Below are 13,120 nucleotides of genomic sequence, written 5' to 3' on the forward strand. Positions count from 1 at the left end.
GATGGAAATCAATGCGGTCTTTTGTAGCAGAGAGAGAGCAGCCAATCCCAGGACTCAGCTGCCTGATGTGATGTTGGCAGACTAACACAAGCATTTAATGATGCGTCACTGGTCCAGTCAGGTAATCAATTTATTTAGGCAGTAATGTATGTATCCCAAGGTAAATCTTTAATTAAAGGGCAAAAAGAAGAGGACAATTGTGATGCAGAAGGCCAAGGAGTATGAAAATCAAACTGCGTAAATGGAGGGCTTACTCATTTCCTTTTTAATTAGCTGGAATTGCTTGATACTCCCAGTTTGTTTGTTACATTTCCAGGCGTATTCGTTAAGCCTGCATTTCTCACCCTAACAAGGCCCCTAAGAACAAAGCAAGTTTTTGGAGTGAAAATATTTCAGAATCCATATGATTTGAGGCTAAACCACCCTAGCCACCAGGTCTTGAGAAGAGCTACAGATCCACTACCTGTACACAACTGGCTTAATGTGTGGATAAGTGCACTATTGTGAATCAAAGCTCCGAAGCACCACGTACATCAAATACCTTCCCTTAAAAGTGTTAATGCCTCTCCTACTATGTGACCCGTTCTGTGTCTTTTAAGTATTTTAAAGGCCTTTGGCAGTATCTACTTCAATCTCTCCTAAACAAAAAATTTGAACTTGATCGTTGTGACCATTTGAGTGGTTGGGAGTCAAAGAGACAGGAGGATGTACAATACTAAGAGAGATGAATGCTCTTCAATAGCCATGTCTAAGTGACAGGTTGAGTTTAGCCTCATTGATTAATCCACTGAGCATTTGAAGGATTTGAGCGTGGGGGTGTGACAGCATTAGACTGTTCACTGAGCTGAGATAACTCTCTTCTGCAGTGGTGCATTGTACATGAAGTGCTTACTGTGTGCACAGGATTGTACTTTATTTTTTATGGTCATAGTCCTGTGGGTGACGGGTTGCCAAGAACTATGTTTTCCATGAAATATGTTTTGTTTTGAATGAAATTATTACAGCTAGGATTTTCATTGGCCCAATTCAATAAATGGATTGAGCCATGGATACAAGAACCTATTACACTGAATTTATTATTATTACATGACATGCTGATTCTTGTCCTATTAGATGTAATTCCAATGAAGTCCTGTAATTCCCTTTATTTATTTATGTATGTATGTATTTATTTATTTATTTATTTATTTATTAATTAAGATCAATTTAAGCTTAGCTTAGTTTATATTGTAGCACTGAGTGGCCAATCCTTGCAGAGAAAATCCTTCTTGGCTTTGCATATGAACACTGTAGCGGTTATAGGTGGTTCAGATTAATTCAGCTATTAGAAATTAATCTGAAGATTAATAATACTTTAATAATTTGTTTAAAGTTCAAAGGGGCACCACCATTCGTTTAAAAATGGAAAAATAATAGCAAATTGTCTCGTTTAATCTCGGGTGTGGTGTGTGTGTGTGTGGGTGAAGCGAAGTAGAAAAAGGAACGGGGGAGTTCCCACGTGACGTATGACTCGAGGTGTGAGTCAGACCGCGCAGGGGAGCTAGGGAGTCGGTCAGTGAGACTAGGGGGCGTGTAGATTAACCCTTACCAAAGGTACAGGGAGGGGCGAAAGGCCCAAAATGGTGGCGGAGTAGGCTAGGCTAGGCTATTCTACCTCCAACCTATAGGGGAAGTAACTACCACGGGTACTCAAAATGGCGTCTACTTCAATACAAAGGACATGAAGAAGGGGGTTTTGGAGGCGGGGGATTTCGAAAAATCACTCGCCCTTTTTAAACTGATTTTACCGCCAATCTTTACACCAATTCTATTTGATCAAGACTACAATTAGGGTTATCTAACGTGTGTGCATGCAGGAGAGGAAGAGGAGGAAAGATCACGCTTGAGCGCGGGGGGGAAAGAAAAGTGTGAGGTTTTAAAACACACAGCAGAATTAAACCACACTGCCGTCACTCGCACTGAATGAAATGATCAAACACACTTTCCCCGTTCTGGTTCTCCGTGGGGGAGGACAAACGGAGATAATCACACAGCTTGTTCAAAATAGCAAACACAAATTCGAAAATAAACAGTATTGTTCAACACTTTAAAAAGTAATAATAACTAAAACATCTGCCCAGGTAATATAAAGCCACCGAGATTCTTAAAAGTGAGCTGTCCCGCTCTGAGCCGCTCTGATCCGACCCGCTCTACTCGGTGGAAACGAGGCACTAGTGTCCTCTGCTCGTCGTCGTTTGAGGCGGGCAGGCCAATCCTTTCCTGGGTTGGCGGGGCTCGCAAGACGGCGAACCAAGTCCAGGCTCCGAACCTTTGGCGGTCGGGGAGCTGGTGAGTCGATCTCTGCGGTCTTCAGATCGCAGGAAAGAGGCAAAGGGGCACAGCTGATTCTGTGCGGAGGATGGCGGTCGGAGACAAATCAATCGGCTTACGGTCCGCTGTCCAAAAAGGCTAGTTTCTAGGTAAACCGCCTGTGTCCTAGTTCTTCTTCTTGTCGTTCCAACGGAACAGTTTACAACTCACTTTGTGGTCCTGGAGATCGCCGCGGCCACAGGCGGCAGCTTTTGTAAAACACGTGGTGGTTGAGGGTCGAAGAGGGCCCTGTAGATTTGTACAAACTTGTTGTCTCTATATGGATCAGCCAAAAAGCTGAACGCCAGAGACGGGGAACTACGCAGTGCGCGCGTCCTTTTAAAGCCCCCGGCTATCATCCGGGGTGGGGTTTCAGGCTAGCGTTTGGATACACCCATCTGGAGAGGTAAGGGTGCACTGCAGTGTTTTGGCGGCACAGTGGCGGCACACAGTTGTCCATAGGTTTGACCCCCTACAACACTACAACACAATATCCTGATTATATTTTGCTCATGCAGGAAATTGTTAATATTTGGAATTAGCTTGTGAACACTTAGATAAGAGTAAGGCTTTATTTTAACATAATTCCTTTTCCGCAGCCAGTGTTTGAAGACAGAATTTCAGCCAAAATAGAGACTTTATTTGCACATTATACATTTTATTCTTTATTTTTAGTAGATGAAATGACATGTGTTGAAGAAATATACTTTACAGACTTGCATAACGATTATTTTTTTTGTCAGATTTAAAAGAGTATAACTGTCTACAACTCATTATGTGTTTAGATGTAAGGTTGTGTTAGCCATGTCACAGTACTTTCCTGTAGTTTCAGAAACATCAAATGAGAGCTGAAAAAAGTGAGATGTAAAAGGCCGTCAAATTCATTTCTCTAGTATAGGGCTTAATTTGGTATCACCGTGGTAACATCAAGGTTGCTTTATTTTAAAGTAAATATTTTTCTTACTGGGTCCATTCACAGAATGGATAACTGACCTGCACTACTCTGATTTATCCCACTGCTCTGTATGATTATTGAAGAAAATCATCTGCAGTTATTCACCATTTTTTTTGGTGGATTAATTTGTTTGTTTTTAGTTAACAAATAAGAATTCATGGCATGGTTCTACTTCAAGCTCCCTTCGAGATCATCTTCTTCTTGCCCCGATGCATCAAACATTGTATCAAGATAAGTTGAATTAAACCAATATATTCTTGGCTTGACTTGTTCATAGGGTATAGTGCAAAGTTTTAATAATATCAGGACAAACAGTTGGAACAGCCAGCCAGCTTGTTGACCCCCAGCTTTCAGTCAGCCAGAAAGGTAACCACCACTCACAACAGCCTGTAGGTCAGCCAGACACCAGCTCCGCCAGTAGAATATCAGTTTGCCTGAAAGCTCTTCTGCCAGTTAGCAGCTACAGCTAACCAGCTCTAGTAGCAGCCTGCCAGCTCATGAAGTATCCAACCAGCCAGCCAGTTTCCCTGAAGCAACAGCTGTTGGCTCTAAACCAAGCCTTCTTCTTGGGCCACAGTCAGCTCCCCTTGCCTCACCATCAATGGGGCTCCATTCAGGCAAATACTTTTAACGTTTTTGATAGCTTTCAAGGACAATTAGCAGACAAATTAAAAAAGTTGAGTTAATGTTGGTGAAGTTATACCTCAGAAGAGGTCGTCAACTAATTTTAGTGTTGGCAGTTAGATATGTTAACGCAAGCCACCAAAACACAAACTGCTGATGGATAGCTTGACCCCTGCATGTTAGTTGCTGCTGGTATCAGTGTGTGTGTGTGTGTGTGTGTGTGTGTGTGTGTGTGTGTGTGTGTGTGTGTGTGTGTGTGTGTGTGTGTGTGTGTGTGTGTGTGTGTGTGTGTGTGTGTGTGTGTGTGTGTGTGTGTGTGTGTGTGTGTGTGTGTGTGATAGAGATAGAATGAGTGAATCTGTGAATCATGTTCTTATGCTTCAGTGCTTCAATACTGATTTATTGATACGTGCTCCTTGATACATTTTTTATTCTGTTTTTAGCTATTTTGATTAATTCCCTTTTATCCATGATGCATCTGCACAGACAAGACCATTTTATGTCACATTATGCACTCCTGTTGAAGTGTGAATAAAAATCACTTGATAGTAAGACACTGAATTTGTGCCTAACCCTCCTCCCATCTTGTGACTGTCTCTTTGTTCTTGGCCTGTCCATTACGTCTTAAGAAAGTTTAATACAGAAAGTCATCCACCTTTTTTTCTAAACAACAAATGGATTTTATATTAAACCTCCTATGGGGAACTTTTAAATGTTTATTAACAGTCACACATGTCACTAAAATATTCACCTTGGCTGCTACTGATCTGTAAATGTGTTAAGCATTAAGAGTATAGTTGAAGGTACAGGTATGTTATACGCCTATTAAGAGCATTTGTATATCTCAGGAAGGTAAGTATAGATACATTCTTTGGTAAAGCAGACAAACACCCCAAATAGTGTGTCAAATAGCACCAAAATGTGATGATTAATAGCTCTTTAAGGGTCATTTGAAATGACTTCAGGATTTATGCAAGAGTCTCTCTTCTAGGCAGTGACGTATTGGTCTGTGACAGTGCAATAATTATCCATGGACCAAGGACAAAGTGATAGTATAATGTGTGTGTGTGTTTGTGTGTGTGTGTCTCTGTGGTAATGACAGTGTGGTGAGGTGGGGACAGAAGCACAAGAGAAAGTTGTTGCATCTACACAGACTGTTTGATATTTTGATAATTAGGAAAGAGTCGAGCATAATCAGACAAACCTGTCCTTGGGTAATTATGCAGCCTATCGATATCCAATAACCAATTAATATGGGCCCTTTAAACTATGACTCAAGTTCATTGTGTCTCTGCTCAACTTTTACAGCTGTTAATTTGTCGTACCAGTACTGTAGGATTAGTATATACATAACCATTTTTAAATATAAGTGCATAATGCCAATTACCTCCCAACTATTACTTTTTCCTATAAGATTGTAGCCGTGCCAAGGTCTACAAGGGTTTCACTTTGTCTATTAGCACTGGTAAGTTTGTGTTATAATGGGTGGTTTAAATGGCACTATAACATTTGCAGATGAATATGAGGACAGTGGTGCAAAGAGTGAGTTGGCCTAGCAAAGAAATGGGACCTCAGCATGGATGCCAAATCAATGGCAACCAGCTAGCCCAAATGAACACTGCATGGAGTAATCATTATTTGATTGACTGCCTAACCATTTTGATGATGTGTTTCTCACCTTAAGTCTGTGCAACATGTGCTCTGAAAGTAAGATGTGGATTTGTTGTTTTTTCAGATGGACCATCGGCTGGTAGGACTGCTGCTGGCATTCCTGGAGAGTACTGGAGCTTCTCCTGGGTAGCCGAGGATGACCTGAGCTTTCCCAACGACTCTGTGCCCATGTCAGGTGAGTCAGACATTGTCAGCCCTCCTCAGACAGATGGACAGACTGAGGCACTTCTGTCCTCTAAGGATCCTTTGCTCCCAATTGGCCACAACAACTGGCACACATAAACCTCTCTCTCCCCCTGCCCTGCACGGACATCACAACGTATCAGCCTGCCTGTAACCCGCTTAAGGACCCACATAAACACCTCAAACTCATTGCAAACACATCTATCATATGTGGGGAAACATATATTTCAGTTAAAAAATAAAATGTTTTAAGTTTGGCATGTAAAATTGTGGCAAGATTTGACCAAAATATAAGATAGCATTTCTTTATAATAAATCCTGTTATCTTCTTTTCATGTTGTTTTACAAATAATCTAGATAATCTAAGTGACAGTTTTTAAAGACTTTGAAATAGGGATTCTGGTGGAGGGATAACACAGTTCACTGTCTTACCAGTCTTGGAAAAAGTAGACCTCAGAAAAAAGATGGAGGATGTGGTCGGGTTATTTGAACCATTCACCAACATGTGGATTTACGTCACTAAAAGAAAAACCAGGACCTAACCAAGGAGCAGACAGACTACTGCCTCCCACCCATGAATACTTTCCTTGTCAGCTAGGGCCCTGTGCTGCCATCAGTTTTTTTTGCTTCGTCGTTAACTCATCCCAAATGCTTAGGGGCTTGACTATTTAAGACAGATAAGGCAGAACTACCCATGTACAGCTAGTTAGAATAGGTGGAGAAAGAGACCAGCAATGGCTGAAGCTTGCATGTCAGTTTGACATTGTAAGAAAAGTGACCTGAAGACGAGAACCCAATATAAAAGTCCTGTTTATGAGCATCTGCATAAGCCCAGAGGAGCATGTGTGCATCTACATCAGGTCATTCACATTCACATCATTTGGCAGTGACAGCTCCAGCAAGATTTATTTGTCCCTCCAACCCCTTGATGAGTGGGAGATCATCATTTAAGTGATGATTCACAGTCCTAACAGCACCACACTGTCACACAGCTGTTTATAAAACACATCCTTGATGGTTGAACTCTGGGTCCTTCCTTCAGCTGTCTGTGGTTGATAGCCTGCAGTGGACTGTTATTGGTGTCAGTTAGAGAATGATTTGAATCAATCAATCAGCAATGCTCACATCCGACTACATTTTCTATTATTTCTCACAATGTCAACATTGGCCTCTCACCTTCATGTTTGCAAACCAGAAGAGATACTTTCCTGCATTGTGATTAGCAATTTGAGCATGATGTGGCTGGAGCAGGAAGGATCACATCTGGACAGTAAAACCTAGATAACTACAAATGCTCCAAATCGAAATAGAACTGTTTAGTAAACCAAGCCAAATTGTTATTGCCACAAATGTTGTGGAGTTTGCCAAAATGTTAATTAAACGTAAAATAACCATTTACATTCATATACAGTATATTTATTTATACTATTGTCCTCCAATGGTATAACTCAGGGGTCCCCAAACTACGGCCCGCGGGCCAAATGCGGCCCGCGGCCCGCTTTTTATTGGCCCGCGGCCGATTTTAAAAATATAATGTAATATGGCCCTTTGAATTTTTATTTTTTTTGTATTTCTTAGTTAACCCACTAGTGCAGGGGTGTCAAACACTGATTGATTGGCCCGTGGCACATTTTAAAAATATAATGTAATATGGCGCTTTTAATTTTTAAATAATTTAAATGCACTCATTATATTACAGAGAAATATGTCCCATAAAAGAAAATGAGCAACAAGCCCATCCCAGAGGACCCTGCATAATATTTTATTTTAAATTAATATTATTATGGAAAATCTATGCATCCTTCTCCAATAGCTTCTAATTCATCTGACAGTGTCTCCATTTTTTTTTCATACAAAATTCTTCAGATTTAGCCTCTTAATTTCCCTCTCAAAGTGCACCAGATTCATGCATTTCGCTTTAAAAACTTTAAAAAATCTCCCAGGGGGGCATACCCCCGGACCCCCCTAGGAGGGTCGGGACCTCGGCTGGATACTATTTTCACCCTGCTGGACATTGGACGCAAAGGCAGAAAACACTGGGTGTATCATTGGCACATAAACAACAGGGGGAATGTGTCTGTTTAATGTGCAAGGAAAGTGTTGCCGTGAAGAAGGATTACAATTTACGAAGACACTATGAAACTAAACATCAGAGCAGCTACATGTCCTGATAAATGTGTTATTTTTGCAAAGTGGCCCGGCCCTTCGTAGATTTTTCTGTATGTGGCCCTCAGTGAAAAAAGTTTGGAGACCCCTGGTATAACTGATTGTACATTTGGGCATATTGGAGCTTTGTATTGTTATACATGTGGTGACCAAATGTCATTCAGAGTGAGGACATTTTGCTGCTGCTTATCTTTGGCTTTTAAAGGTTGCATTGTGTTACATAGGACAGCTTTAGAGGATGCTGGGAAAAAGGTTCTGATGGTAACAGCTCTCAACACATGGTGTACATTGCTTTGGGCTGCAGTGATAGAGCTCAGCTTTGACTAAAGCATCTGCTGTCAGTTACCTACCTTGTCAGTATTACCTACCACAAAAGCCAACTGACCAACTGGACACTCACCACCAGCTGCACATGCTTTCCCTCCCTCTTGCCTCCATTAGCAGCCATTAGCTGCAGGCTCTACAGGCTAAGCCAACTTCCTTGTTGGCATTTGAGTGCTGGTGAGCTGACTTTGTTGCCACTGTGTGACAGTGAAGTCAGTGATCTCTGGATGTCAGAGCCTTTGACCTGAACTCTCTACTGCCTCCCATCCACAGTGTGCTAACCTCCCCTGGGGAATAGCAGCAGGGCAGCCTGTTGCCATACTCTGTTAAACCCTTTTCAAACAACACATTTATCATTCCAGACCCATTCTTTTCACGGAGATGGATAGTCCTGGTTCAGCTGTTGCCGGCTTGCCGCCAGCTGTAACAGAGGCACTCTGGATGGATGCTAGCCACTTCAGGAGTTGGCTTGCTCTAACATCTGCCTCACTCAGCTGGTAGTGTTGTTCTTGTGTTATGCAATACAGCAGTGGGATAAAACACATTTGTGGGTGGTATCAAAGACAGAGCAGTGGTGCAGTTGCTTACATATGGCATCCTCCTGGAGTCATGTTGTTCGGTACTTCCAAAGCCAGCTTAAAGTGTGCACATTTGCACAGTTATTTCATGCCATGGATTGTGACACCAATTTGAAAAAGGGTATGAATAGAAATTAAATTACCAAATTAACAGATCTAATCTTCTGATTATAAATACTGTTGACACTGTTATCGGCTGGATCAATGGAAAAATGTCAGTGTGTTTTGAATTGTCTTAAATGTAATTGCTCTAATTAGGTTTTTTTCTCCACCTCTCATTGTGTAAAAAATCACTCATCTATTCATCTGCTTGTATTTGAAATGACAGCTCCAGCTCCTTCGAGAGGAAATTAATTTGCATGAAATACCATGGCCATACAAAGTGTAATGGATACATAAATATCCTCAGCCAGGCACAATCTCATTGTAATCAGGAAATAAACATATTTATCATCTTAGACCTTCAGTGCATCTTAGGCCTTTTTTGGTACATTTTGGTTTTTCATTTCACAACTGCTGAGGCTGTGTTCATGCAAATGGCTTCATATTTGGTCAAGGCTAATGTTTTCTGACCAATTTATGAATTTTAACCTCAATTCATTGATTTACACTATAATGCACTGTATATTAATTTTCCTCACACTCAGCCTCCTTGGCCAAATAAGCGCCTCATTGACTCCCATTCAAACAACATTTTTTGACCCTGCTGCCAATAGCTGATAGAAACCAGATTTTTTAGTTTTGTTTTATTTCCTTGTACTAATGTCTTGAAAATTTACATTTTTTGTGTTTTTTTTTAATTGCATCGGTTTTTTCTCATATACCATTGGTTTTAATTACAGGCTGAGATTTAATATTGCTCTCCTCTGCTACTAGCCACTGCAGGCCACATGAATAAATTGTTTCAGCTCAAATGCTCTCTCTGGTTAGGCGGTGATGGCATAGTATAGTATAGATGTGTTTTTCGACAAATAAGTGTGTGTGCTTGTCTGTGTGTGTATCCAAACACGGACACTCAAATTCACATAGAGAAAAACAGTTCAGTGTAAATCCATAAAAACTGCATGTTTTGATCCCATGGTCAATTGAGGTTAAATACATGAATTTGGTAATATTAGACATTCATCCTGTTCTTATACCTTGAAATTTTACATTTGTGCTATTTTACAGCTGATGCATGAATTTCATCCTTATAGGCCTGAAGAGCAAAGATACCCCTAGTGGAAACGAGGGAACTGTGATTCATTTTGTATTGTTATTAGTTGTAAAGGCTATAGGCAGGACTTAATTCATAAAACATCTGAAAAAATCATAAAAATATAAAATTTCAAGTTATAAGAGCAGGATGAATGTGTAATATTACCATATTCACAAATATATCCTCAATTAACCATGGGATCGAAACATGCTGTTTTCATTTACATTGAGCTGTATTTCTATGTGAATTTCACTATCTGTTATTGGATACACACACAGACACACATATTCACAAATACATATTTGTTGAAATACACATATACACTACTCTATGCTATTATGAAGAACCCAGACAGAGCATGTTATCTCAAATAATTTATTCATGTGGCCTGCAGTGGCCTAAGTAGCAAGGGAGTGCACATTTACATTTTAGCCTGTAGTTGAAACACTGGCATATGTGTGAAATTAGCAACAACTAGTAAAAAACACAAAAAATGGAAAATGTCAAGACATTAGTACAAGGAACCAAAAGAATAATAAAAAAATCAGTTTCTCTCATCTTTTGGCAGCAGGGTCAAAAAGTGTGGTTTTAATAGAATTCTGTGTGCCTTACAATGGCCCTTAATGGAGGGCACATTTTAAATCTTAAATAGCAAAAAGAATAGAAATGCATTCAATTCAATATTATTGTTAATTCTTGACATATATCACACTCTTCTAATCCCACTCAAAAAAATCCAATTTAGACTAATTATTTAGCTTTTAATTGATTTTTTGTGTTTTTTCTTTAAAAAAAACTAGTGACTTTTTCTAAAACAACTGAAATTTAAAGGGTTAAAATCCTTAAAATAAAGATGAATATGGTTTGTATGGTGAGGACTCGAGTTGAAAAAGAAAGTTATAAAAAACAAATTGGTGGAAAAATACATTCATGTTATTTGTATCTACATATCAATTCAAAGTGACACCTTAACACTAGAACCGCCAGCATTCTATTTATACCTAGAACCGCCAGGCGGGTCAAATTGACCCGTGCATTTCTAGTGTGATATAAAGTCATAAATTAGTTTGTTTAATAATCATCTGTGTTTTGGACCTCTTGTTTTATAATCTAAGTATCTTTAAGAACACTAATCACGTTTCGTGGCGACTCAGTAATGAAACTGAAAGTAGATATAATATCACAAATAGTAAACAGAAGGTCAAAACAGCGTCCAAATGAGCTAAAATCCTAAATACAATAAACAGTAACATGGCAAACTTATTTTTAGGTAAGCTCTAATTGATTATTCATTCATTTTCCCCCACGTTGACATGTTTTGAGGCGGAGGATCCCTCCGACGCTCTCTGTCCGGCTCACAGACAGCACTCAGCTGTCTGTCAGCTGCGGTGTGTGGAAGACAGCGCTCAGTTCTGATCTCTCGCTATCAGACTCGTATCACTCATTTCACTTAGTAACTCTAATGTTGTTTGGTATTTATCTTCATCTCTAATTTATTTTAAGTGTTTATGAATGACTGCACGTACAGTTGTCAGATCGCGGACCCCAAACAATGCCGTTGCCTAGCAACCTGCTCGAAAATATTCCATTTTCCTGTGCGGGTCAAATTGACCCAGTGTGGCGGTTCTAGGTATAAATGCCTATTTTTTTAATCCAGTTTAATTGTGACTTTATTTAACCATAGGGAGAGCATCACAACACAATTTTAGGAAAAGTCAAAGAGTTGGGGGCTTCAATATTTCGTAAAAGTATAATTATGGGCAGTTGAAAAACCGCCACGGGTCAAATTGACCGCGTGGCGGTTCTAGTGTTAAGCGCCGAAGGAGGCAGAGTGTGAGTCTTTTTTGAAAATCTTTGATATAAAAATAAAATAAAAATGCATTCAAATCAATATCATTGCTAATTTTTGACATCTATCACACTCTTATAATCCCCCTAAAAAAAATCCAATTTAGACTAATTATTTAGCTTTTAATTGATTTTTTGTGTTTTTTCTTTAAAAAAAAACGAGTGACTTTTTCTAAAACAACTGGAATTTAAAGGGTTAAAATCCTTAAATTAAAGATGAATATGGTTTGTATGGTGAGGACTCGAGTTGAAAAAGAAGGTTATAAAAAAAATTGGTGGAAAAATACATTCATGTTATTTTTATCTACATATCAATTCAAAGTGACACCTTAAGTGCCGAAGGAGGCAGAGTGTGAGTCTTTTTAAGGATGCACTGAAGGTTAAAGGGCTTTCATTGGGAACGTTGTCAGCACAGGTTTGACTCTTGATCAACAAAGTCATACATTGTTAGATGTAATTTACTTTATGTGGAAATCCAGCATCTAATTTTTTTAAACATGTAATCACATAGCTGTGCACTACTCGGTATTGACTAGTTAATTTATATACAAAATGAAGATGGGTGCAGACGGCTCACATCTCAAAGACCTTTGGCTGTGTAACATGACAGGCAGTCCAATCTCTGCTCTGTTTGATAAATGAGGTCAGGGTCATAGTGTTATGATGGGCTCACTAACCAATCACACACTGTTGTTAACATAGTCCAGGCAACTCTGTAAATGCTCTGCCTTATTACTATCAAGACTCACATTTAAAGGTGTTTTTAAAATGAAATAATTCCATGTAAAGCAACCAAGCACATCCATTTCCTGGGCAACATCGTTTGAAGGCCATGATTACAGGGATGTGCTACCTTTTGGTTATAATAAATAACTATCTTATGTTATAAAACCTTACACTATTCAACATCGTAACTGCATTTGCAAGAGGAGCTCCTGAAATTACAAGCACATATACTTAAATAATCCATTCAGGGTTCTTTTCATGGTGGCCAGGTCACACTAGGTTGATCCCAGCTTTAAATAAACATAATCATCATTCTTAATAAGAAATGACACATGGGAAACAGTAATTGGCTATGTTGAGGTTCACAGAATTCTAAACTTTAAACAATCTCTCTAGATTTGCATCTGCCATGATGCTTTATGGCTGAGCCATCACCATCTCTGGGGTCTTAGAATTCATACATTACCTGCCTTTAATAATCATCAAAGCCTGGTGTGC

The 13,120-nt window shown here is 39.5% G+C and overlaps 1 protein-coding gene across 1 annotated transcript in view; it reads left to right on the top strand.

Annotated features, from left to right (window-relative positions):
- LOC307261486 (ALK tyrosine kinase receptor-like) overlaps positions 1-13,120 on the top strand; it is a gene marked incomplete at both ends in the record, with an annotated part of 372,653 nt that overhangs the window by 145,902 nt on the left and 213,631 nt on the right. The window contains one exon of the mRNA XM_080042042.1: positions 5,664-5,774. Within this exon, the coding sequence (XP_079898168.1) occupies positions 5,664-5,774 (111 nt within the window). The remainder of the gene's footprint in view (positions 1-5,663; positions 5,775-13,120) is intronic.

The sequence above is a fragment of the Ammodytes marinus genome (assembly GCF_949987685.1).
Source record: "Ammodytes marinus genome assembly, chromosome: 15".
In the NCBI taxonomy this organism is placed as follows: Eukaryota; Metazoa; Chordata; class Actinopteri; order Uranoscopiformes; family Ammodytidae; genus Ammodytes; species Ammodytes marinus.